Source organism: Equus przewalskii, chromosome 16, assembly GCF_037783145.1.
Source record: "Equus przewalskii isolate Varuska chromosome 16, EquPr2, whole genome shotgun sequence".
Taxonomy (NCBI): domain Eukaryota; kingdom Metazoa; phylum Chordata; class Mammalia; order Perissodactyla; family Equidae; genus Equus; species Equus przewalskii.
In genome coordinates, this window is record NC_091846.1 from 51,804,805 (window position 1) to 51,832,313 (window position 27,509).

A 27,509-nucleotide genomic window follows, 5' to 3' on the forward strand; every position below is an offset into this window, starting at 1 on the left:
AGGGGCATCCTGAGGGCTGGGTGTACCCAGTAAATCCAGTGTGTTAACAGAGGCCACTATGATTGGCAGTACAGACCATGGCAAAGGGGCCAGATGAATTTGGCATTGAAGAATATGAGGGGACTAGTTAAGACTAGATATTTAGGAGATTCTTGGGTATAGCTGGGAAAGACAGTAAAAGAAGATGTGCTATTCAGCAGTTATACAGGTGGGGGTTATGCAGCAAATAACAGTCCTACTAATTGCACTTGAAAATGGAAGCCATCTGATGAAAACTCTTTTAATTCCACTACCAAACCCAAAAACATAATGAAATTTTCTTCCTCTCCTACCCTCCAGTTACAATGGAGGACTTGTCTCTCTTACCATGTGAGGGCAATCCTTCTAATTGTGCTTTGGATCTTTTCTCATCCCATCTTTTTGGAGACCTTAAACTATCATTATTGTCCACTCTATCTTTTTATTAGGACTTCTTTCTGTAGAGCTTTAAACATGATTTCATCTCTGGCCTCCCTTTATCCCACCTGCCCTGCAAACTACTAATCTCCCTTCTACCCTTAAAAATCTTCTTCAAAAACCTGCTATACTCCGTCTCCATATCACTACTATCCTTTTACTCCTTAGCCTAGCCATTTCGGCTCCCTTGTCCATCATTAAAAAACAAACAAGCAAAACAAAACAAAACACATTCCAGGGTCATCAATGACTTCCTCATCCTAAAATGCAGTGGACATTTTTCACATTTCATTTTACTTTATTTTGCAACATTTGATACTGTTTAATACTTCCTTCTTCTTAAGACGATTTTTTTTACTTTGGCCTCTATTTATAACATCCATTCCTGATTTCTTCCTACCTCTTTGGCTGCCCCTTTCTAATTCTCCTTTGCAGAATCTGCCCACATTACCTGCATCAAATGTAGAATTCTTCACTCTATACGTGCTCTCTAGAAATCTCTTCTGCACCCATAGATTAAATTAAGATTTCTGTACTAAATAATTCTCAAATTGTAAATCTCTGCATTGCAGCCACATTGGTCTTCTTTTCATTTTTCAAACATACCATATTTGGTCCCTCTATAGTACTTTTGCACAAAACTGTCCACTCCCTCAAGAATACACTCCCCTCTAGTAAACCCCTGCTCAGCTTTCAGATCTCAGCTGAAAGACCATTTTCTATGGGAAGCCTTTCCTGACATCATAGGCCAGGTCCATTTGCTTATACTTCCATAAAACTTAGTCTTTCTCCTTCAGAGCATTTAATTCATAATTTTGCTTTTGTTCTGTTTTCTTCTCCTTTTGATTTTAACCCTCCTGAACTATGGTAAAGGGCAGGGACAGCAAGGTAAGCATGTTTTTTTTAATCCCCACCCACCTTTTCATATTGAGATGATCTCTGGTATTTCCCTGTCTGAAGTCCCTTTCAGGCAGCAATGCTGATGGGAAGAATAAGAGTCAACACGTATGTAGGACTACTTCATTTACTGGCACTGGTTGTATCGTAACCAGTGGGAGAAATAAGTCTGCAGTACAGTAGTGTCTCCTCATCCGAGGTTTCACTTTCCACAGTTTCAATTACCCACAGTCAGCCCGCGGTCTAAAAATATTAAATGGAAAATTCCAGAAATAAACAATTCGTAAGTTTCAGATTGCATGCTATTCTGAGTTGCTTGATGAAATCTTGGGCTGTCCTGCTCCACGGGCCCAGGATGTGAATCATCCCTTTATCCATCTACCCTCCCTGTATCTGCTACTCTCCCATTAGTCACTTAGTAGCCATCTTGGTTGTCAGATGGACTGGGTATTGCAGTGCTTGTGTTCAAGTAACTCTCATATTACTTAATAATGGTCTTAAAGCACAAGAGTAGTGATGCTGGCAATTCGGATATGCCCTAGAGAAGTTGTAAAATGCTTCCTTTAAGTGAGAAAGTTGAAGCTCTCTACTTAATAAAGAAAAAAAATTCGATGCTGAGATTGCTAAACTCTAAGGTAACTTTTATTACAGTTTATTGTTGAATTGTTCTATTTTATTATTAATTATTGTTGTCACTCTATTACTGTGCCTAATTTACCTATTAAACTTTATTATAGGTATAGATGTATAGGAAAAAACATAGGATATATAAAGTTTGGTTTCGGACATTCACCTGGGGTCTTGGAGCACATACCCTGCAGCTAACAGGGGACTACTGTATTTCCAGAAATTCTTAAGTGTGCAAACTCAACTTATTCCTTTTATACACCTCAAACACTTGCTCTCACAACCTCATTATATGGAGCACACATCCTTCCAAGACATTTCCTCAGATTGTGCCCTAGGATGGAACTAGGTAGATGTTACTCTGCCTTCACCTTTTTTTGTTGTTCAAATTAAACTTTTTGAGATAATTTAAACTCACATGCAGTTGCAAGAAATAAGAAACATCCCATGTACCCTTAACCAAATTTCCCCCAATGGTAATAGTTTGTAAAACTGTAACACAATATCACAACTAGCATACTGATATTGATTTTGTCAAGATACAGAACATTTCTATCACCTAAGGATCTCTCATGTTGCCCTTTTCCAGTCACACCCACTTCCCTCCCACTCCCACCACCTCCATAACCTCTAGCGACTAATCTGCTCCCCATTTCTATAATTTTGTCATTTCAAAAATGTCACATAAATGGAATCACACAGTAGCCTTTGGGGATTGGCTCTTTTCACTCAGCATAATCTTTTGAGATTCATCCAGGTGGCATGTATCAAGTTTCTTTTTTTACTGCTGAGGAGTATTTCACAGAATGGATGTATCAGTTTAAAGCCATTTACCCACTGAAAGATATATGGGTTATTTCCAGCTTACTATTATGAATAAAGCTTCTATGAACATTTGTGTACAGGTATTTGTATGAAAATAAGTTAAATGCACAGGAGTATAATTGCTGGAACATATGGTAATTGCATGTTTACCTATTTAAGAAACCGTCACACTGTTTTCCAGAGTGACTGTGCAATGTAACATTCCCATCAGCAATATATGAGTGATCATTTTTCTGCATCCTTGTCAGCATTTGGTGGTGTCACTATTTTTTCTTTGGCCATTCTGATAAGTATGTAGTGCTATCTCATTGTGAAAGGCACTTTATTCCTCTTTCAGAATTGTTATTCTGGGGGCGGGCCCCGTGGCCGAGTGGTTAAGTTCGCGCGCTTCACCGAGGCAGCCAAGGGTTTCGTCAGTTGGGAGCCTGGGGGTGGACAGGGCACCGCTCATCACGCCACGTTGAGGCGGCGTCCCACATGCCACAACTAGAAGGACTTGCAACTAAGATATACAACTATGTACCCGGGGGGATTTGGGGAGATAAAGCAGAAAACGAAAACAAAAAGGATTGGCAACAGTTATTAGCTCAGGGCTAATCTTGGGGGGAAAAAACCTGTTATTCTAGTTCTTTGCCTTTCCATATAAATTTTAGGATAATCTTGTCTATCTATAACAAAAATATTACTGGGCTTTTGATAACGTTAAACCTGTGCAATAATTTTGGGAGAATGACACATTTACTATGGTTGGGTTTTCCAACCCATAAACTTCTGTCTCTCCATTTATTTAGGTCTTCTTTGATTTCTTTTATCAGCATTTTGTAGTTTTCAGCATACAAGTCCCATTTGTGGTTTGTGAGATCTACACCTAAGTATGTCATTTTTTCCATGTGTGATTATAATTGGCACTGTATTTTTAACATCAGTCTCCAAGTGTTCAATGCTTGTATACAGAAGTACAACTGATTTTTGCAGGTTTATAGTTTGTGGTAAGTCATTGTTAGAACTGCACACAGGAAGGCTCTCTGTGCTCACATGTGGAAAATCCCCACATCCAACTGGGCAAGAGCAGTCCCAGGTGGTTTATGTAAGCAAAGCACAACAAAAATCTTGGGACATTGAACCTGGACATTAGGTCTGAATGGTGTGGCTTATTGCTCTATGCGGTAATATAAATTGTGGAGGTGCTCTTGTGACAGATAAAAGGGGGCTCTTTCTGTGGGGGTACCTTGGAACTCACTCAGGTTGCTATCATCACCCCTACTTTGAGTGCTTCCCCATGAGGAACACAACAGGGACCCTGAAGAGATATCCTCTTGTATGCATGCTTTTCTATGACATTTTCATGTCTTTTAATGCTCAATAAATCTTATCAGTTGGGGGAAAAAAACAAAGATGAACTACTTGTTTCCAGGTTGCTTTCAATCAGAACTTTCACAAATGCAGGACTAAATCTGGAATCCATCCTTCTTTTCTCATCCTTAGGCAGCTCTATTCTTTTGTGAGAACTCCCAATTTAGGGAATCTCTCCTCTTTTTCACCGGAGAGCTTGACAAAATAAAATTTAAAAACCCACTCCTTTAGGTTAACCAAAGAATGGTTGGTTGGGATTATTACATTTTTTAATACATGTAGTTTTCATCCATTTAGTATTATAAACGACATGCGTGAGGGCTGTTACGACTAATAATCAGATCAGTACTCAAAGAATATTTTTGTTAAGGGTTACGTGTCTGGTTTTTATTTAAATTCTTACCTTATTCAGACATGACAACTGCTAAGTGCCGGATACGTTTTTTATCACTCAATTTCTCTCAACTCTGAATGTTAACTTGGTAAGAAAATAAAACATAAAATTGGCATATTATCTAATAGACTACTTATCACAAAAAAACTAAATACTGCATTAAACAGTACAAATTTGACAGCTAACCATTTCTAACTCCAAAATTGCAGACACCGATAATTTCTAAGTATTTCTTTCTAACACTGACTTCTAATAAAAAATACAGGATATCCATGAAGTCTTAAGTCAGATTTCTTTTAAAAAATACATTGGTAATGTCGTTCAAAAATTTGATTTAGATGAGATCTTTGGGATACTAACATTTTAACACTAAAAATGTTTCAAGTATGTAAAAGACTTCTTAAAGGCTTACTTTTTGTGCGTGTAACTTGTACTCTATCCTCCTTGAAATCAAAAGTATGAACTGGTCTTTTCATTAACTCCATGTCCTAAATTCAAAATCCTCATAACAAATACACTGTATATTGTATTTTAGATCATCAGAACTGATTCTCATAGCACTGAATACAAAATATTCTTCCATGATACTTCAACAATACACATTTTAGATTTATAAAAAGTGAATTAAAGACTGACAACTTAAGAAAACTCTGCCATAACATTGCAAACCCTCAAATACTGGAACTAATGGCATACAACATTGAGTATTAGATAAAACATGACCATTACGTGGATAGTTTAGGAAAATGTTCACGGTTTGCATGGAATTTTATTCTTTCCAAAAAATTACCTTTTTATTCATTTATTTATTTAAAGATTGGCACCTAGGCTAACACCTGTTGCCAATATTTTTTTTTTCCCCCAAAGCACCCCCGTACATAGTTGTATATTCTAGTTGCAGGTCATTCTGGTTGCGCTATATGTGACGACGCCTCAGCATGGCCTGACGAGTGGAGCTGTGTCTGTGCTCCGGACCCGAACGGGTGAAACCCAGGCTGCCGCAGCAGAGTGCGCAAACTGAACCACTCAGCCACGGGGCCGGCCCAAGTTGTCTTTTTAAAGACGGCCTTTTCTGTTCATAAGAGGAAAATATATGTAAACCACTATCTTCCCTTTTCTATATAACTTTCTTCTTTCATAGTCTATTTACGTGTATAGTCTCCTTTATGAGTTTCAGTAACAAATGTTCATGAACTTCATGGGAAAAACAAACAATATTTTTCTAAAGAAAAGCAGTTTGGAAAGTTGAGATAAAAATACGAGGAGTTTGTTGCTGTTGCCAAAAATTACTAGGTACCTCTTTGTATATTGTTACAGTGTATATGGTATTAAGGGACGGAAATTCTAGTCCTGATTCTGCCATTTATCTTATTTAACAAAGGTAAAGAATACAGACTAGTTATGAGTAGAAAAGTTCTTGAAAATTTATAAAATGCCATAACAAAATCTATAGTTTCAAGGAAAAAATATGCTATGGTATACAAAATCCTGGCAACTATACATTGTGGAAAATATCAATAATAGTTTCACTATTGCATCAGAGCTTAACTACTATATCAGGCATAATCTGGTTCCTGTTATAATATGAATGTAGAATAAATTCAGTTAATTCTAACACATGTGCAAAGAAAACCAAATTTATGCTGCTCTCCAAAGCTAAATTATGGAAAGCACCGAGGTGTTTATACATACCTGTTAAAAGATCAAATTCAAAATGTAGCACAAGTTTTAAAAACAAGTGTACTTGAGGGCCAACCCATGGCCTAGTGATTAAGTTTGGCATGCTCACTTCAGCAGCCTAGGTTCGGTTCCTGGGCACGGCCCTACACCACTTGTCAGTGGCCATGCTGTGGTGGTGACCCACATACAAAACAGAGGAAGACTGGCACAGGTGTTAGCTCAGGGTAATCTTCCTTGGCAAAAAAATAAAACAACTGTACTTTGATCCACTAGTTCTGAGAATATATTTTGAAGAAATAATCAGAGATGTTCAAGGATACAGCATCATTTATATTAAAATAAAAAAATGGAAAGGCTGTGAGTTCCCAAAATGAGGATTGGTTCAATACATTATCATTCATCTACAAACAGTGGGGCTTTAAAAATGGTATAAATCTGGCAACCATAAATGAAAAAAGACTACAAAACAGTATACATTATATAACTCCATTTAAAAATGTCTTGTGATCATTTACAGAAGATGGGCTATCATCCTACCTCTTTATTATTTCCGATTTCTAGCCTTTCTACAGTAACATATTACATGTGATTTTTTTAAAGGATTAAAAAAGACCAAATTCATTCATACTTTATAGAGAAATTCTTTTCAGGTTAAGTGAAGGCTGACATTCTCAATCTGCAAATATTCCACAGGGGCTGGCAATATATACATAAAATATATAATTCCTTTTAATAATTTTACCAAGTGTGTCATCATTTATTAACCAAAGTCCTCTACTATTTCAAGCAAGAGTCCTCTAATATTTCACAACTGGATCTCTTTAACTAGCTCTTTATTAAGACTCAGGAACTTTGAGGTGATAATGTATTTTCTCGTAGAAGAAGTGTCACAAGTGGAAGACAAGTTAATACCAAACTTATTTAACCCACATTATAGATGATAGAAGGTAAATTTGTGATGAAAAACAAAAGAAGAAATACTGCAATATTATCATTCAATAAAATTAAATATGAAATGAACATGCTGAATGCTGGAAAAGCAAGTCAAATTAGATCAGGAGAAGAAATGTTCAGACGAAAACTGAAAATCAGGGAGGGCAGTTCTGAAAATTTTCAATGGCTCTGGAGGTTAACAGTATAAGCACTTTACATCTAATTTCACTTCGGAATCTACAGCCGTCTTTGTCTGATATCACAATAGTATTTCTATACTCATCACTCATGATAAGGAGAAACTTTTTATTCCCAAAATGGAATAATGAGAAAATTTCCAGCAGTAAAGAGCCAGGAATTAGGAAGAAGGAGGGTATGGCAGATTTGTATATATAGGAGAAAAGGAGTCATTAGGCCAATAACACATTGGTACCAAAGGTAACTTAGAACAATTTAAAGTGAGAATGGAGGGTAAAGAGGGGAAGAGGCAACACGGAGCCATTTCTTTGTACAAACATTTTCAGAATTCTCAATTGTGCAATGCCTGAGGGCTGCAAATTTTTCTTTCTATTCTATATTAATATAATTGACAAAATGCAAGACAATTTTAAAAAGTTAACAACTGCTTTTAGTAAGACTACTTTATTTAAAAAATTTTTCCAAAATATAAAAATAATAAACATTATGGATATTTAACAAACAAAACAACATAATTCAACTATAAATAATAAAAATGTTGACAACTCCACATAAACATGTAATACTATAAACATTCTAAGCATACAAGAGTAGTTTTCTAGTTCAAGTTTTACCTTTTTCAGTTCAAGTTTTATTATCACTTTTAAAAATAAACAAAAAAGCTGCTACAGCTTAACCAATTACTTTCGCTCCACTCAAAGAGCAGGGAATTTTTTTTCCCCATGCCAACACACATTCGTGAAATGGGATACTTATGGGCACAGGTATTAAAAACTGGAACAATCCAGTCTCCAGACAAGAAAAGACTCCTTTGGTGCTTTTAGGTTCAACAATCCACAGAAACTGAGTTAAACTAAACCACTTCTTAAAGGAAATCTTGTGCCAGACAACATGTTCTGAAGTAACATCACACCCAAAGCAGGTTCAGGACTCCAAGAATCAAAAGTAAACATCTATGAATGCTTTGCTGATACTTAAAAATTGTATCTTAAGAACATTCACTAAGGTGCTGGAATGAAGACTTGTAGATGTGGAAAACAATCTACACATCAACGCAAAACTTGTAAATCATACGTCTCTTTACAACTCATCAAATGTTCTATAAATATTTAAGAATTACGCTGCCTCTTGTTGAGTAAAAGACAGATGGGAATTTAAAGCAGAGCAGGACAACACCATATTTTAGGACTAGAAAAGTTTTCCATTTGAAATATTGGAAAACTGAGCCATGCTGAATGCATCATTTTTTCACTCTAGCCAGATTAAACACCGTTCCTCTTATCAAAAGAGCCAACGACAAAATGAAGAAACTATTTTCTTTTTAGGAAGCTGGGCATAAATGAGTATACTGTCATTCTGCTTCATATCTTTGAATTATGGGGTGTTTCTATTGGGCTGGGATCTTTACCTGACTTACCACAGACCACTTTTACAATTATGCTGCTAGATTAGAATAAGTCACAAGCAATCACAGATTGAAGCCTAGCAAAGTCTAGATAACAGGTTCAAAAATGATATTGAAAGGTTTTGTAGCACCAATGACTTTTTTCCTAAGACACTTGAGGGGCTGCATCACTTTAAAGTATTTTTCATCTTGTAAACAAGACCAAAAATATTCAGTTGATCTGTATTTTGAGCATAAATATTTATAAACTCTATTTAAAAAAAAACAAATATAGCATGACTAGAGCAGCTAATAGTGTAAAATCTAAGTATATTGAAAAATATAAAGATATATAAAAGGCTTCCATAATGCAATCATGCAGAGGTAAACTGCTTCATTCAATTACACAAAAGTGATTCTGTACAGTTATCTATACATAGCTCCATGAGAATCCTATTCAGGAAAATGAAATAATGAAAATCCTTATCTTTAATTAATCAACATGTCGGAATTCAGACATGTAACTGACCTGCCGGATCTCACTGGAATTTCCAAAAGCTGCAATGATCTTAATGAGAACGAAATCATCTCAACTTCTGATTCCCAATGGCACGTTCAATTTGGTTTTGCTTTATTTTGTTTTTAATTTAGAAGCAAGGGGGGAAAAAAGGAAGATGACAAAATAAAATAGAATATGGCGGTATGTGGTCCACATCCACTAACCAACCAAAACTATGAACAGCAAGTACGGTCTCTTAGACAATGTTCTTTAGGTTTCTAACCTAGCAGGTAAACCACTATTAGATGGGCAGAGAATCTTTCCTTGAAAAGGAAAAAAATACTAACTAATCTGGAAAATATTTACGAACTCCCTGCGGCTATATGCTAGGTTTGCAAATGTGACCTAAAACAAGTTTAATTTTAAAAATGCCTTGTAGGCTACTAGGTCATAATTATGTTACAAGATCTTCCAAAATATGTGCTTTTCCTTTAAACCAAGCCTAACTTTAACCATGCTGTCTCCAACTAATGTGGATCAAAACAGATAACTTACATTATGAATGATGTGTTCATTCTTTTTATTTTTCATGAAGACAAATGCAATGTGTACTCAGAAAGAAAAGTGTTTGCAGAATATTCAACTTTGCACAAAAAAGTGAAAATAGCATGGCTGAATGAAACTAAAAAGAAAAAACAAAGGTGAATAGAATCACATATAATTTGGACTTTCCTAATAAAGTTGCCACGAAGTATAACTTCCAACTTCTCAAATGCCTCATGAGAATCTAAGAAGGAATACTCAGAAATTAATTTTCTGAAAAATTTTTTTATAGTGCCCATTATAAAAAGGGTATTTTGGGTGAATATTTAGGATAAGATTTAATCACTCTTTATAAGTAATTCTAAGCCATATTGCTTTTAAATAAATAATATGGACATACACCAACCTATGACAGGAAAACTAGTCTTTAACAATGTTAGACACACAACACTATTTTCCCTTGCTTTTAAGATTGTCTTTGATGTCTTGATTGCAAGTTAGGAAAATATGAAAAACTGTAAATCAGATATTTAATAAATATTTCTCAATATTTATAATCCACAGATCATCCTGTACTACTTGAAAAGAAAGAAAATTATTCTCCTTGTGGGCTTTGAAGAGCTAAGAATTAAAAAAAAATTCTTTCGGGTAAGTGGCCTTGGCAACGATTTCTAAATAACTATATTTAGAAGAAATAGGCAAGTTATACAGTGTGTAAAAAGTATTTTACCATCTGTTCAAAATTATTTTAAGTGACTATTCTAACCCAAGAAATGTATCCTAAAACCCAGAAAAATTATAACCAAACCCATGCTTAATTTTTAATCATTTTTTCACTCTAAATTGTTTATTCTAACGAACATAGTATCATGGCTTTATAGATTTCCTAGACACAATTCTCAACTTGGCTGAGACTGAACTTATCTCATTTTAAGAAACCAAGAGGTCCTTTTCCTGCTTATGGTATTTAAAAAATAACCCCTATAAAGTAAGGAGAGAAAAACACTTAAGAATAAGACCAGACAAAGCACACACTCAGATATACTTCAGGACTCAGATGTACCCTTAGAGAACTGTAAAGATAAAATGCTAATTATAGTACATGTAAACATCTATTCAAATTGATAAAGGGCAAACATAAAATGATAGGATGATATTATTATAACAGTCGTCTCTGGACAGGAACAGGTCTTGCTGTTGTAGTCACAAAGCTAAATTCAGGCAATGATGATCTCTCTCTGCTGGAAAAAGAGAAGACTATTAAAAAACACTTTGAAAATAGTAAATAAATCTAAAAATTGAATCACATCATAAATTCATCTCCAACTTTTCTAAACATTAAAATCTATTTAAAAAAGGAATCACAAAGTTGCAAATTTCACAAAATATCGGCTTCGAGTTAAAGTGATTTTAACAGAACCTCTCTGCGTTACGCTACCTTAAAACATTAAGTGGCAAAGATCAGAACTCTACAACTTGGCTGTGATCTAAAATTTTTTGTTAGGAAACCAGATAGTAAATTTTTATAGAGGTGTGAGTAGGAAGAGTAATTTTAAGAAATCATGAACAAATTCCAAGATATTGTATACAAAAATAAAAAAAGAATTTTCTTAAGTTTCCCAAAGATTTCAAAGTAATTGTGAGATACATCTAATTTCCTTAAACTCCATACGATAATCATTTCACTCTTTAATCACACTATATGACGGAAAATTCTATACTAAGCACAATGATTAACAACAGAAATAAAAAGAACACATCAAAATGAGACAGTGCTTAGTATACAAAGGAAGACTGACTTTGGATGATGGGAAGATGAGTGGATGGATGAAATAAAGTAACAGGGAAGTAGGGATTAGGAAGGAGCAAGTATAATAAATTGATATAAAAAAGTAAAATAAAAATTCTTCCATTTACACTAAGTAATGAGTACATAATACTGATAAACTGCAAGAAAGTTATCTACCAAATTAGGAATTTTCCTACTAAACAAGTATGATGTTTTCATTAGAAATTACTGAGCATGGCAGTCATGTTCACCAAGATTTCTTTCTTAGGATTTTTAGGTAGCTACTTTAGAAGATTATCTGCTGTCATATGATAGGTAAATAATGATTAGAGAGAAAAAAAACTACTCTTCTCTAAAAGCCTGTATACATACCTTAGAGCAACTAGCCAGTTCAAGAAGTTAACAAGAACAAGGTAGTTCCTGAGATCTGGGAAAAGGAAATTTTCTTTCTGCCTTACAAATATTGTACAATGATGATTTAATTTCCACTTTTAATTTACAGGGTTTTAGAAGATTAAGAAAAGCTCTGAGAAAAAGACCAAAAAGCGAACTAACTTAATTAGGCAGAATTTCAAGCAGGATATTTTTGCTTTAAAAGGCTAAAAGACTTTTGAACGGGAAGAAAAACAGCTTACAAATATTTATATAAATTCTAGAAGGACTAAAACTTATCTTCTATAATTAGTTCACATTATGGGTAAGGGGACAAAAGAAAGAAAATATAGATTGATAAAGTTTGTATAATATGCTAAAATAGCCATTGATATTTCAACATACCAAACAAGGAACTGTTTGCTTTCTTTTTGTAACCCTTAGAGTCAATAATTAGTGCTCCAAGTAAGATTGGAAATACAATTCCCATAAAACAGTTCTAGTAACAAAAATTTCCTTCAATTAAGCTCAGCCATACTTATTCTACAGGTAATCAGCTAAAACAGTGAAGTCTTATCTTTACAGTAAACTACTGATTGATGCATTTGATCATATTATAATAAAACAAGAGCTATGGAATACTCTCCCATTCCTGCAACATGATTTCATTAAATGCTTGGGCATTGGTTAAATACTAAAATTAATTTTTAAAATGTTACAATTATCCAATAACATTTAAAACAACACTGCTTAAGTAGAGACACAAAATACTGAGTGAAGTATGTCAAATGACAACTCAACCATCCCTTGAGGTAATCCTAATCAATCTTTTAACCAATAATATATAATTTCCCTCAATTTTTTTCTGTAAGAAGTAGCTACCTACATGGTTCTCAATCCTTTTTTCACTTCCAACTCAGCCCAGATCTGTACTAAGAACTTGTTAGGAGAACTGGAGAATTAAAACTGTTTCAAGTTTTAGGTAGCATATGCTAATAGGAAAGAATTTTAAACTTTGAGTTTAGAAGTGAAAGGAAAAGTTACAAACAGGAAGGGAAAGTGCTAGAGAATGCAGAAGTTAATCCATACTTTATAGGTTGAATGGAATTTCTGCCAGCACAGGCAAGCATTCGGGAACACTATATACAAATTGTACCAAGACATATTATATAAATTATCATAACCAAATCTAAGTTGTTTCCATTGATAAGATGACAGAAACAACAATAGCAGCAACAGGTTGGGAGAATTGGTATAGATATATTAAACTGTTTTAGATCAAACACTAATATAACACCAGGGAAACTATAAATGTGAAAGGGACCTTAAAGATCATCTAGTCCAGTCCCTTTCATTTTACAGACAAGGAAACAGCCCTGTATAAGTTAAGAGACTTGTCTAAGGCCAGAGAATCAGTTACAGAGCTGAAACCAAAAGCTAAATCTCTTAACCCTTGTCTGGCCCTCTACACGAGGTCATCTTTAGATATAAAAAAATTAGTGGGATGGGCTAGATTGGTGGCTCTTGGCATTTCTATCCTTACACACTGTCCAAAAAGCTATTTTACTCCTGAAACTGACTACAACATTTAAGACTCCAAAACATTAATGGCTTACTAATTGCTACGGAAATCCCACTAAGACTACGTGTGTATTCCTCCGTCAGTATTTGTAACCCCACTGGTGCAAATAAGTTAACTGTACCAATTGTTTAGAAAAATGGTCCCAATGACTGAGAAGACCTTCAAGAAAGAATTTCGAAAAATTGATAAGAATTAACAAGGGAGGTAATTGTCACTCCATTTTTGGAGATTTAAATACGCATTCATTCATTAATTCATCCAACAAACATCTGAGTGCCCACTATGAGCCAGGCTTTGTGATAATCACTAGAGATAAAAAGATGAATAAGACATGGTCCCCTTCCTAGAGGAGCTTGTAATCTAGTGGGGAAGACAGACATAAACCAGGTAAATTATATTACAACATAAGTACTGTAACAGAGATATGAACAAAGTGCTGTATTAAAGGAAAGGGTAAAGGTATGAACTGGCTAATGACCAAGAAACCTACTAATTTTGTGCGAGAACTACCACATTTACTGCAAACACAATCTCATGCTCAATCAATAACTAGGAAGGAGGTAGCAATACAGAGTTTTTAAAAAGAACTTGGCACTGAAATCAGAATGCTTGCATTCAAATCTAGTCCTTCCACTCAGTAGCTGTGACTTTGGGCAAGTCACTCCATCTCTATTAGCCTCAGTTTCCTTATCTGTAAAATGGGAATTAACAACTACTTTGAAGGGATATCTTAAGTTTTAAATGAGAACACATTAAAGTATATATAGAGCATTAGTATTTCTAAACATACTCATTGATTTTAAAAATTCAATAGCAATTAAACACTAAGTAATATTAAGATCATATTAATGATAAAAATATAATTATAAACCTAATGAATATTGCTAATATTTAATCCCTTACTTCGGGATCAAATCAATCAAAACATACTTGTCTTCTGATTCACTTAAAAGCAACACGGCTTAAAACACTTTAATTTTAGGTTATTAGAGAATTTAAAACTTGGGAAAGTGATGAGCTATTTATGGATTTAAATAAATATTAGGTAATTTCAGTTACATTACAAGGGGAAGTTTACAGTAATTTTTAAAACATCAGGCTAACATTTACTAATCAAATTATAAAGCCAAAAATCAGCAAGGAGATTTAACTGGCCTCTGAAAGATTTTCTTTCTTTATAATACCTGTTTGGTGTAAAGAGAAGAAACGTGAGCCTCTGCCAATTTGGCACCTTTCACGACTACTAAAAAGAAAAGAAAACAAACTTACCTAATGAATCAGAATAGCACATAGTTAACATACAAGAGACTACATAAAAAGATATCACAGATCTAAGTATAGTAAAGAAGTTTTTGAGTAAAGTCACTATTTTGACGAAAGAAATCTGATCTGGAAATTTTAAATATAAACATGTGCACCAACTGCAAGACAAAACATTCCTATGAAACAGTATACCATCAAGAACATGTATACAACTTTAACCCTAAGTGTGGGGGGAAAAAAAGAAAGAGGAACAGCACCCACTAGTTACTCCATTGGCAAAAGACTACGGTAGTGGAATTACAGTTTGTGATTGTGAGGACCCCAGTATGGGAACAAAGTGATTTTTTTTAATGTGGCTTTTAATATAATCACTATGATCTCAGGACACTTGCAACCAAAACGATGAATTTTAAAAGATAAATATGTAATCTCCCACCCTCTCATTCTACAAGGAATGCATTTATTTCCTGGAAACTGCTGTATCAACTTTCAATGATCACGTTCACTTGTGAGAGAAGTCCACTTAAAAATCACAATATTGCTGCAAATGTCAAAGATTTTTATACAAGTATAGGAAATGCACACTTAAAATATCAGACTGGAACACTTACCAAACAGTGTTTTCCTAAAGTAGTATCTATAGTACATTTCTTTATTCATAAATCTTCAAATGGTCAAGTTTTCTTTCATACATCCAAAATGTAATGTGATGTTTTCTTATTCACCAAATGTTAGCTCTACTTGAAGTCTGGTTCCAAACTAATCAGCCTGCTTTTAAATTTTAAGACATCTGTTGAAAATTTATAGGATCAAACCAAACTGAAGTGGTATAAATTTTAAACATTGGATTGTACATTATTGTAAAGGTACTAGTAACCATTATTATTAAGAATAAGTTAGTGATTATAGCTCCTTTTGTGATAATTGGGGGGAAGAAGGGTAGATCACCATCTGGAATGGTCTATTTATTTTAAAGTTTTTTCTTTTCTTTTTTTTTTTTCTTTTTTCTTTTTTTAAATCAAGGAACATTGTCTTGTTTTTTGTTTTTTTTGTCATTGCTTTTTTTTCTTTTCTTTTCTTTTTAAGAGACCATTCCACTTTATTTTTAACATCTGAATGCATAAGGACTCATATGCAAAGCAGTCATACACCATTATCATTAAAACCCATGTGGTAAAATACATACACAAGTCCAACAAAAGGCTAATACATAGTAAAGCCTAAGCATACTACTATGTAATATGAATACATAACTTGGAGACTTTAGTTAGAGTACTATGTTATCTATTCATTTTTGAAAACATTCATTAAGATTTTAAATGCAAATTCATTCCTTATTTGGAGTAAAACAAAATCCTCTAAGTTATAACAAGTATTGGTCATAAGTTTTCAGACCTATTCATTAAATTACAAAGAACCCAAAGAATTCCGTAATGTTCAGTAGAAGTATGTAATAAAAACATTGCATATGTTTCTAGTGTGATGTCTTTAGCAATCGTTTACTGAAATAAAACGCAAACATCAATCTTTCAAAATACAGGATCAGAAGGTAGTTTTCTTCTCTTTTGTCTATTTGTGAAATCCATCTTCATCACATTTTACCAAAAATTGTTTTTACAAATATGTAAAAGTACATTAGATAATACTAATGAAACACAGGTAGAGTTCTAGCATATGCAGATCAATGATCAGTCAAATCATCTTCTCCAAGAACGAGATTCATTGTCCTCTTCTTCTTCATCATCATCTTGAAGTAATGAGTCATCCACCAAAGACTCTTCCTGAAACTTTAGGTTAAAATGCATTTAGGAATTTACCCAAAAAAAAAGAAAAGAAAAAAGGTGACACTTTTAAATACTGATTTCTCTCAATAGAGTCGAATACAAAAGGTACTTCTACAGCTAGAATATTCAAGAAACAAAGAAAAGCACACCTTTAGTCACTCAATCGTTTCTCTATGGTATCTATCCTGTTGCTTGCATCAAACAGGCACTGAAGAAATATCAAAGTCTTTGTACATGCCATTTCTCCTGCCTCTCTTTATCAAATTATGCCGTCTTCTATCCCTACAAACACTGCCCAATACTTTCTAAAACAAATTAAATAAATAAGTCTTCTTTGACTTATCCTAACTCTGAACACTAAATCACCAATAACTTGTATAAAAGTCTATCAAGATTTATATCTCCTTTCTGCTGCATGTAACAAACATTTTCTTTTATAGCATTCCTTTCTTTTCCCCATTTTCTTCATAAAAACTTCTCAGACTGCTTTTCAAACTTTTCAAAATACCTAATACCAGGAGCTCTCCTGCTTTTCTCCCCATTCAATTCAAACTCATGGAAGGACAAAGGTATAATCTAAAATATAAAATGACAAATCATGTACATGAGTTTCAAAATTCACATTTTATTCTTGCATTTGACTATGGAAATGTATAACACCCTTGAACGCTCTTCAAACAAAATGAAGCGCCATTATGAAAATCTAACAAAGGTAAAACACTGAACCATTTAGTTTTGTCACCTTACCTTTACTACTTAGCTTGCTCAAACTTTTTCCTACAGCCTTATTTCATGATTAAACAAAATAGAATTGCTTATCTTTAAGTTTTTAGTTTCAAAGGGCTCTTCCACTTCCCTGTTCCTCAGGCTCACCCCTCTCAGCCATCAGACTAACTGCTGTTACCCAAGAAAAACATATTCTTCCACACTTGTCCCTCTGCCTAAAATGCCTCTCTCAACTCTATTCCTATCCCAGCTCTTGGTTATGGAAAGCTTTTTTATCACTTAGGCTTCAGCTCCACCGTTACCATCTCCTTCAAGATTCTTCTGGACAGAAACAATCACTTCTTCCTCTGGGTTCCCACAACATATTGTTCAAATCTTTATTCAGCATATCAGTCTGCCTTTTATTTTAGTTTCTTAAGTGTCTGTCACTACCCCCCTTTCCAGATTATAAGCTCCTTGATAATAGGGACCGTGTCTTATTCATTTTTATGCCTATCACAGTATCTATCATGTAGCAGGCATTCACTCTAATAGACTAAAACAGTATGAATTAAAATAAAGGAAACCTGAAATGTTAATAAAGCAATTGAGTAGAATATATACTCTGAAACTTAAAATATTACAAAGATTTCCTGTGGATAAAAATCTAATGAATAATTATTGTCTTCCAAGAGTAAATGAAAACTGAGTATATATATGATTTTCATGTATTCTTTTTGGATTAGCAATCCACAGTTCTCATTAACCCAGAAAATTTAAAGTTGTTTGCATTTATCTGATATCCCATGCCTGGAATATGGCTCAGGAATAAAAGTTTTACATTAAAATCACAGCCATAAAATCACATTTTATATAAAAAAGTGAACAAAAACAAATAAAAAAAAAACAAACATACTTCCTCTTCATCAGGTTCAACTTCTTCTGTTTCAACAGCTGAAATATTAGTTATTGGTTTATTCCATGCCAGTTTTAGATCCTGCCCTTTGAAACGAGCTCCATGAACTGCAGCCTAAAACAATTAAGAACATTAAAATACAGAACATTAATAATTTCTGAAGAAAAAAATGAAATGCTATTGTACCTAATATTTAAATTAAACTATAAACACAAGTGAAGACAGTTTATTCATTTGCTTTGTGGATATTTACTTCTCTACTTATTATTATTGCTATGATTTATAATTTACTTTTCATGGTTATTTACTTTTAAAATCAGCCTAGTGATTGGAAAATCCTTTAAAAAGAAAACAAGAACAATTTGTCATAATTAAATAAAGCTATTTCACTACTGAAGAATTTACTACTGAAGAAGAATTGTGTCTATACATTTACAAAACAATGATAATTGCTATTCAAGGCAACAATCCCAAAGCACTTCAAGATCCTGGCTGGAGATTCTGAATCAAACTCTAAATTAGTAAATTAGGATCAATAGGCTAAATGCATTTTATCCATTTTAATTCCTGTTAATTTACAATTGGCATATATAGTAACTATGGACTAGAAACCTTTGAAAAACATAAGAATAATTTTGCATGTGCAAAGTATACACGCAAATTACATCAAATAACAAATAACCATAAAATGTTTGACTGATCTATCACTATTACAAAATATAAATATGACAATGAAGGAAATAAACCCCAAACTCTTCTATGAAAACTAAAGTACTCCCTACAAATCTTTCAGAATGGCGTATGATAAAATAAACTTAGTAAATAGTCAAATCTAAGTACTTGCTACATTAAGTGGCTGGTTTGGAAATAGTGCATTCAAATTAAAGTAACATGAACTGATGTAAATCAGTGTTAGCAAATATACCAAAATAACTCATAGTCACAAAAGACTTACAGCACAATCTCAAAGTGCAGCATAATGTGAAATGTAGAAACAATTACATGTTCAATGACATCTGACCATGAGTTGTGAGATATTAAAGTCGCCAGGTATAAATTTTAAATCTGTACATAAAAACTTTTGATAAATTTATTATGCCTATTAAAATGCAGCTCAGGAGTTTTTAGTAAATGGCCTCATCACAATGTCACATAACTAAATTTTTTAAGTACTTATAGATGATATTTAAGTTCAGAAACAACTTGTAATTTTTTTAAGCTATAACTGTTACATAAAAATATATTACTGGAAGGAATTTCAATTCTCATACAAGATGTCTACTCATAAAACCCATCTTTTCATTCAGCTACAAAAGGCAAAAAATGTTACTGACATTTTCTGTAAGTTCATGACAAAATTTCTGATGACTTAATTTTGTAAATCTCTACATTCAACACACACTTACTCAAATTTATAAGGTGAGTCCAAAACTCTCTAAAGTTTCCATTTTAAAATTTTTTACAGGATGATTTTCAAAGCCAAGTATATTTAACTTTTTATTAACCTTGCTCCATCAGAAACTTTTCACTTTCTTTTTTTTTTTTTTTTTGGTGAGGAAGATTGGCGCTGAACTAACATCTGTGCCAATCTTCCCCTATTTTGCAGGATGCTGCCACAGTATGGCTTGATGAGAGATGCTAGGTCTGCGCCTGGGATTCGAACCTGTGAACCCCAGGTGAACCCACCGAAGCAGAGCACACAAACTTAACCACCACGCAACCGGGTTGGCCCCTGGCTGTGTAAATTTTTGAAATAACTGTGTTCTTGCTTTTTGAAGATGCAAATTTATTTCAGGTAATTTGCAACATAAAATCTTTAAATGCTAAAAAAATTCTTCTGCAACCTAGTCATTTAAGAATTCAAAAATTTCAGGTCACATAATGTAAAAAATCATAATCCATGATTATCCCATCCCTTAGTGATAACCACTAATCTATGAAGAGTTAGGGAAAAAGTCCTACAAATATTTTCCTATGCACATATCTAAAAGGTTTGAGTATACACATATATATGACACATATATGGGAACATACTTTACTGATTTTACAACTTCCTTCTTATATAAATAACCTAATTTTTTCATAGATTCCTCCCATATCCATTCCAAGAGATTTGTCACTTTCCTTGAACGGCTACATATATTATATATTTAGCATATTTAAACCAATTTCTTGAATGGTGTTTTGTCATATTTATTTGGCAAAATATTTTCTCAACTGGATTTTGATTTTATGATGCATGTTTTTATTGGAGGGGAAGGAGTCACTGCTGTTCTTCTGTTTTTCCCAGAAAGAAGTTGTAAATTTTCATGTGCTGGAATTTATCAATGTTTATCTTTATGACTTCTAGATACTGTGCTAGGCCTGAAAAAGCCCTCTCTGCACTAAGACTCTTTTCAGAAATCCTCTAGCTTTTTACTGGTCTCATATATTAAAAAAAGAAAAAACTTTTATCCAAGTTGAATTTATTTTGATATAAAAAATAAACACATAATGCCTTATTTTTCCCAAATAGCTAGTTGGTTGTCCTAACATCATTTACTAAATAATCTGTTTTATTCCCTGATTTAAATAAAACATCTCCTTTGTAATCCACTAAAATCCTTATATATACTTAAGTCTACTTCTGTACTCTAGTTTGTTCTATTATCTGTCTACTCCCTACCATTACTATATTAATTCTTTATTTCATAATGAGTTCAATATGATTCCTCATCCTTTTCAGAATATTCTTGGTTATTCTAATGTTATTTTCTCCTTGCAACCTTTGGGATCTTTTGGCCAAGTCCAGTATCATACTGTCTTAATTACTGTTGTTCAATAATATGAATCAGACCAGTGCTTTTTGTAACAGTGTACTATGGCAAATGAATTTCATAACTAATTATAAAACTTTAATAAAAAATATCATGTTTAAATGTATTCTACAGGATGCCTATTTGAGCAAACTGGTAGTGGTCATGAAGGAGGAAATGGGGCTAAATGTAAAAATAGACAAAATAAGAAAGTAAAGTGAGGGAAATAAGCTCAGATGGAGATTAAATTTGCTCATCTCAATGCAAATAGAGTTGATAATCTAGATGAGAAACTACCAAAGTACCAAACTAAAGCCAGAAGAGAAAAAAAAACTAAACAAATCATTTCTACAGAAAAGAAAAAGGTTTTTAAAAGATACATGATCTAAAAATCTGTTGAACCTACAAGCTTCACAGAACTTTTAAGAAACATGTATCTTCAAATCTCCAATGAGTTAAAATAACTCAGAGTACAAAGAAAGGTGGAAACTTTTCAATTACTTCTTATAAAGCTAGGTAATATTGATACGTGATGAAAATAATATTCCCTCCAAACCTACAAACCAATCTTACTTTTGAAAATTGAATTAAAAGTCAAAACAAACAAAAATAAAAAATTTTTAAAAAGACTTCAGTGATTTATCAAAGAAAAGTACAAGCAAATGAGATTTACACCTGAAGTGAACGATTAGTTCAATATTGGTAAACCATATAAATAGATGAAAGGGGAAAAAACATCACCCCTCTTCTTTCTATAAATATATAAAAGACATGACAAAATCCATTTATGATCAAAAATCTCTACAGCCTTTAATAGAACAAGAATTGTTTGTATTCTACCTTAACCTAAAAAGCCAGTATCATACATAATACTAAAAATACTAGAAGTGTTTTCACTGATTTATCATTTTCACTCATTTCATGAGCAAGACAATGACATTTCATGAGTAAGAGACTATTGCTAGTAATGTTATTTAACATTTTCCAAAGGTACTGGAATTAAACAACAGAAAGTAATAAGTGTATAAATGTGAAAGATGAAGGTAAAACTACTACTACTCAGTGATATGATTGAATGAATGAATACCCAGAAAACCCACAAGAACAAAATTTAAAATTATCAAGAGATAACTTGGTAAGATGGGAGTTACATATTTAATAAAAACAGATGAATAGTTTCTCTACATACAATCACTAGAAAACATAACAGAAGAAAAGACATCATTTAAAATAGCTGAGAAAGATAAATTATCAGGGGAAAATTAATAAGCAATATATATTATCTATATAAAGAAAACCTTAAAATGTTCTTTGAGAATAAAAAAAGACTGAAGAACTTGAAATACAATGTTCTAAAGGAAGATTTAGTATTATTAAGATGTTAATTCTTCCATAAACTATTCTATCTTTTTAGAACCAGACACACTTATTCTAAAGTTTACGTAAAAAATGAACATATAAAACCTACCAGAATGATTCTATAAATGAATAATCTGGCATGAAGGGGAATCCAAACAACAGCCCTGACAAACCATTAAAATATATTATAAGTTAGTTTAATTAAAACAGTGAAGAAGAGGCACACGAAAAGAAAACTGATCAATGTAAGACAACAGAGTCCAGAACACACCCAAATGAACATATGAAAAATTTTTATATACTAAGGATATGTCACATAAGTTTGGAAAATTAGCTTTACTCAATAAAACCAAGCAGGCTCCCTATTCCACTCCTTACCCCAAATAAATTTTATATGAATTAAAAAAAAAGTAAATGTAAAATCTAAAAAATAAAAAAGGGAAAAATAAAACTATTAAAGCACTAGGGAAAATGTTTATCATCTTTGGTGAAAGCCTTTTGAACTACAGAAAAAAATTAACTGGAAAATACAGTATTACTGCACAGCAAAATATAGCACAAATGAAAATCCATAAAAATGTTTATAACTTACAAGCTGATTTTCTAATATAGATAGAGCACCTATAATTTGTTCAAAAAGAATCAGGAGAATAGACAACTCAGCAAAATAATAGGCAAATGACATTACCAGCCGACAGAAATAGAAATAAACAACATTTAAACACGTGAAAATCACTCAACTTCAGTCATGAGAAAAAAGGGAATAAAACTGAAATGAGTTATTTTACAAAGATAAAACTGTTATCTCACTGCGGCTTACATATCCATGGATTTTTTTAATAAGAAAACTGGTAAAACCACTATGTAGACAGTACACATTATGGCAGGAGTGTGGGGAAAAGGCACTCTCAATACATCTTTGATGAGCAAGCAAATGCAGTAGAACCTGTATGGAGAGCAATTTTAGAACTATTCATCAAAAATTTAAATGCACATATCCTTTCACCCAGCAATAAGATATAAAGAATATATCCTATAGACATATTAATATACATACATGGAGAAATATGCACCAAAAATATTCACTGCCACACAGTAAAAAATAAAAAGAATTTAAAGTTCAGTACGGTTGATTACATTTGGCACATCCATATAATGGAATACCTTATGCGATAATGACAGAATAAGGCAACTCGTGATATGAAATGATCTGCAGGATAGACTGTTAATGGGGAAAAGACAAGGAGAAGAATATTGCACATATGCCACCATTTGTGTGAGGAAAAAAGTTACTGATGTATTCTTGCAGATTCATAGTGTGAGTCTGAAAATATAAACAAACCAAAACACCCACCTAAAAATTTCTGGGCAGGGAACTTGAAAACCAAGAATGAGGATGAGAAGAAGATTTAGTTCTTACTTCACAGTCTTTGGAGTTCTTATATCATGAATATGTATTGTCTATTCAAAAAATAAATTAATTTAAAAAATAAAATTTATGGCTATTTTTTAAAGCAGTTAAAAAACACTCAAATGTGTAAACCAGCAACTTTTAACACAATGGACATTAACAATAAATTAATGTGTGTTGCCAGTTCAATAATTTTTGTATACCTGCACCATCCTTAATTTACTGAAGCCTATTTTGAAATTACAAAGAGACGGTTAAAAAAAAGTTATACTTTACAATTCCTTATCTAGGTAAATGGAGATTTTCTTATTACCATATAAAGACAACTACAACTGCAACAATAAATCAGACAAACTAGACGATGAATTGTCATCTAAAAATTCCTTCCCAAATAAAAATGTTTATATTCATTAAAACTGTCTCAATAGCCACAAATATTGATTTTGTGCTAAGTATATGCTATACATACCTGATGTAATATACCATAAGGATAAGATAACTTATAAAATATTAAACTTTTTTTCCCAGCAATTATATTATTTGTAGCAAAGGTGATTTTATTATTCTCAGACTTATATAGAGAACACACATAATTATGTTGGTGCCAGTGAAAAAGGTGAGCTTTAAACATGAAAAAAAGGAAATAGAGATATTAAGACTCATGAGGTTATGCAGAAATCATATAATCCAGAATTAACTTGCAAGTATCAGTATGAGTTCTGAATTTATCTTTTTCTTTCTACATACCTACCTACCTCTTTCTCTCTTTATGTGTGTATGTATAAAAACCCTATAGACCAGAATCAAATGGAAAATATCAGTATAACCTTTGAACTTATTTTCCTTATATATGTGTATATATATGAATACACGTGTGTATATACGTACGTGTGCAAATATATGCCTATTTTATTCACTCCCAGTTCTGACCACTGAAAAGTTTTAGTGACAGTAACATTCAGTAGCACCGAGCACTTCTAGTACTCAGATTGTGGTGTCTAAATATCTTTGCCCAGTAAGAAGAATCAGAGCTCCCTAGAGAAATAGCAAATGCCAGGTCTGGAAGATAAAATGTATAAGATGAATCCAGAATACCTTTTCCTATGAGAAAGCAAAGAAACTTTCATAGCCCACTAGAGTCCTGTTAAAAGGACTGAAGAACAAACCTGTATACTAGCCACTAGCCAAAGTTGGGACAATACATCAATAACGGAGAATAACGGAGTACTACCCACGAAATGTTTCAATCTATGAATTTGTGATACCAGTCAAGCTATCTCAAAGTACGAACCTTATCTAGATCTTTAAAGTGAGTAAAAAATTTATAAGAAAGTCAGGGAAATGTAAACTCGGACTAGCTATTTGATAATATTTAGGAAATATCAATCATCTTTAGGTGTGATACAGTATTACATTTTACTTTTTTAAGGTTCTAACACTGAGTGAGAAACACACACTGAAATGTCTACAGACGAAATGATACGATGACTGGGAATGGCTTTAAAATAGGGAGTGGAACGTTGTAGTGGGTGGGATATAAAAAGTAAGACTGGCCATAGGTGGATAATTGCTAAAGCTCAACGATAAGCATACGGAGGTTCATTTTACAATTCTAATTTCTATGCTATGAGGTGAAACAAAAAGTCTGCTTAAAAGCTGAAGCATTTTATTCATAGACTTGCCCTAGCCCTTTGCCTACTTATTCTCGTACACAGTCACTCAAAGTTGGCAGCAAATTAGGAACTAAGGAAAGCAGGCACACAACACACACACACACACACACCCCAGAAGGAAAAAAAGGCTGAAGATCTGACAAATAAGGAGGAAGAAAAAAGTATGAAAAGTCATTATGAGGTGGGTTCCATGTCTTACATGGAAAATGGTTCTGGAAACAACTAACACTCAGAAAAAGCCGAGTTAAGCAAAATTAAGCAGGAGTGTCTACCTTCCGACTTTTCAAGTCATTTAGATTGTGATTCTGAATGGAATATACAAAACGCAGCTTTTCACAAATCTGACAAGAGAATCTTTTGTTAAGGGAGCTCATGTAGAAAAAATGTTCTGTAAAAACAGTGTGAGAAAAACTGACCTAAGGTCAGAAGAGTTAAAGCTGCAATCCTAGTGTATCTTACAGTTTTAGTAACCACAATGATAAAACTAATTTATAAAAGAATGCTAGAAGCAAGTTTACTAATGTTTGTAATAACCACAGTATACAATGTTTAGGTAGGAGTTAGATTAAAGGACCCCAAAAACAACAATTAAAATCTAATTTTTAGACCTTATAGGGAAACACTTTGATTTCTTTAACTCCTGAGTTCAAGCCTCACAGCCACTTTCTCACAAGCTTCAGGAACAGATTTACTAATTCTGGTAGTACAGTGCCCATATCACATAACAGCACTTAGTAACAATTAAGTAAATCACTAAAAACGTACGCAAAGCCTCTACTATGTACATGATTTGATTTCTCTTAATTGAATCCACTTATACATATTGCTCTTGCTATAAATTTACCATTTACTCAGTCAGCCCCATCAACTTCTGACTGTTGATGCTGCACTATCCTCTATGAACCCAATTTTGTGCTTCAAACTTCAGGTCAAAAGAAGGAGAGTTTTGAAATCATTTACTCCATCTTGATCTATTCAGTTTCATTGATTTACTAATCATTCCTCACTCTGGACAAAAAACCCACAACAATAATATTAAGAATATTAAGAATGCGTACTATATCCAAGGCACTGTTCTAAGTACCTTACAAGTTTTCAAACAGTGAATCCTAACAACTACTGGGAGTTGAGGCATGGGGTCAAAAATGCACCAGTAGAACAAGATTCTCTTTCCTTTCGATATAAATAGCTATATAGCTTTGAGTTTGGGACTGTAGAATTTAATCTTTGGGACTGATTCTTATAAAATAGGAACTTAACTGTCTCTATTCTGAAAGTAGATCCTGGTTTCTTACAAAGGTATAGGAACAATTCAGAGTAGGAAAAATAACATTAATAACCAGCCATGGGAAGAGGTTACTTTTTCTGTCCTTTTTGGGTACTTATCCAACTTTAGTACAGTGGGGTGACAGACAAACAGAAAATAAAGCAGTAAGAAGCATCTTCTAACTAACCAGAGTCAAACCATACCATCTTAACCTAATTTAAAAGTGTTCTGTTTATATTATTTATTCCTTAAAATACTTCAATCTCTTTCCTGGGAAAATTTCTCTCATTCCAGACACATTTGAATGCCTCAATTACCTTATTCCCGTACTTTCATTTTGAAATACTATGCATCCATTGATTATAGAAAGTAAAGGCAAAGTCATTCAGTCATCCAGGACAATGGATCAGAAGATAACAACGAAATATTTGGAAATCAACATTAGCAAAGGTTGACAATTTTCTTTTCTTGGTAAGACATATGGTTTATCTTGAGTTTACATCCCTCTACATTTTTGGTGTTAATATTTCCTTTATTTTACAACGATGGTGAGGGTTTACAGCAATCTTTTTTGTACTTTTTAAGCATTCTTTCTTGACAAAATTAAAAATTAGCACTCCTATGTCAAACATATTAATTTTTAAATTCCTAAAGCTAATGTTCCCTGAAATCCAGAAGTTTGAAAACCACTGCTTTAGCCTATACCCTATGTTTATAAGACAAGCTTCAATTTAATTTTCTATTCTTTTCTAAAATAGAACGTTACAAAACTTTTAAGAAATTTCTTGGCTTAAGGAAATATTT

General features: G+C 33.1%; 1 protein-coding gene across 45 annotated transcripts in view; it reads right to left on the minus strand.

Moving 5' to 3' along the window:
- Positions 1 to 6,492: 6,492 nt before the first annotated feature.
- Positions 6,493 to 27,509, minus strand: part of RBM26 (RNA binding motif protein 26) — an 89,391-nt gene continuing 68,374 nt past the window's right edge. For 25 of the 45 annotated variants that reach the window (XR_011528165.1, XR_011528170.1, XR_011528185.1 and 22 more), the window contains 4 exons: positions 18,201 to 18,314; positions 15,407 to 16,582; positions 14,717 to 14,775; positions 7,771 to 11,030 (listed from right to left, as the gene is read on the minus strand). Coding sequence is in view for 19 of the 45 variants with exons in the window: in XM_070579034.1 (XP_070435135.1) it covers positions 16,493 to 16,582; positions 18,201 to 18,314 (204 nt within the window). In the remaining 26 variants the exon portion in view is untranslated. Of the gene's footprint in view, positions 11,031 to 14,716; positions 14,776 to 15,337; positions 16,583 to 18,200; positions 18,315 to 27,509 lie in introns of those variants that run through there. The other 20 variants (XM_070579045.1, XM_070579043.1, XM_070579041.1 and 17 more) reach the window with 5 other exon arrangements.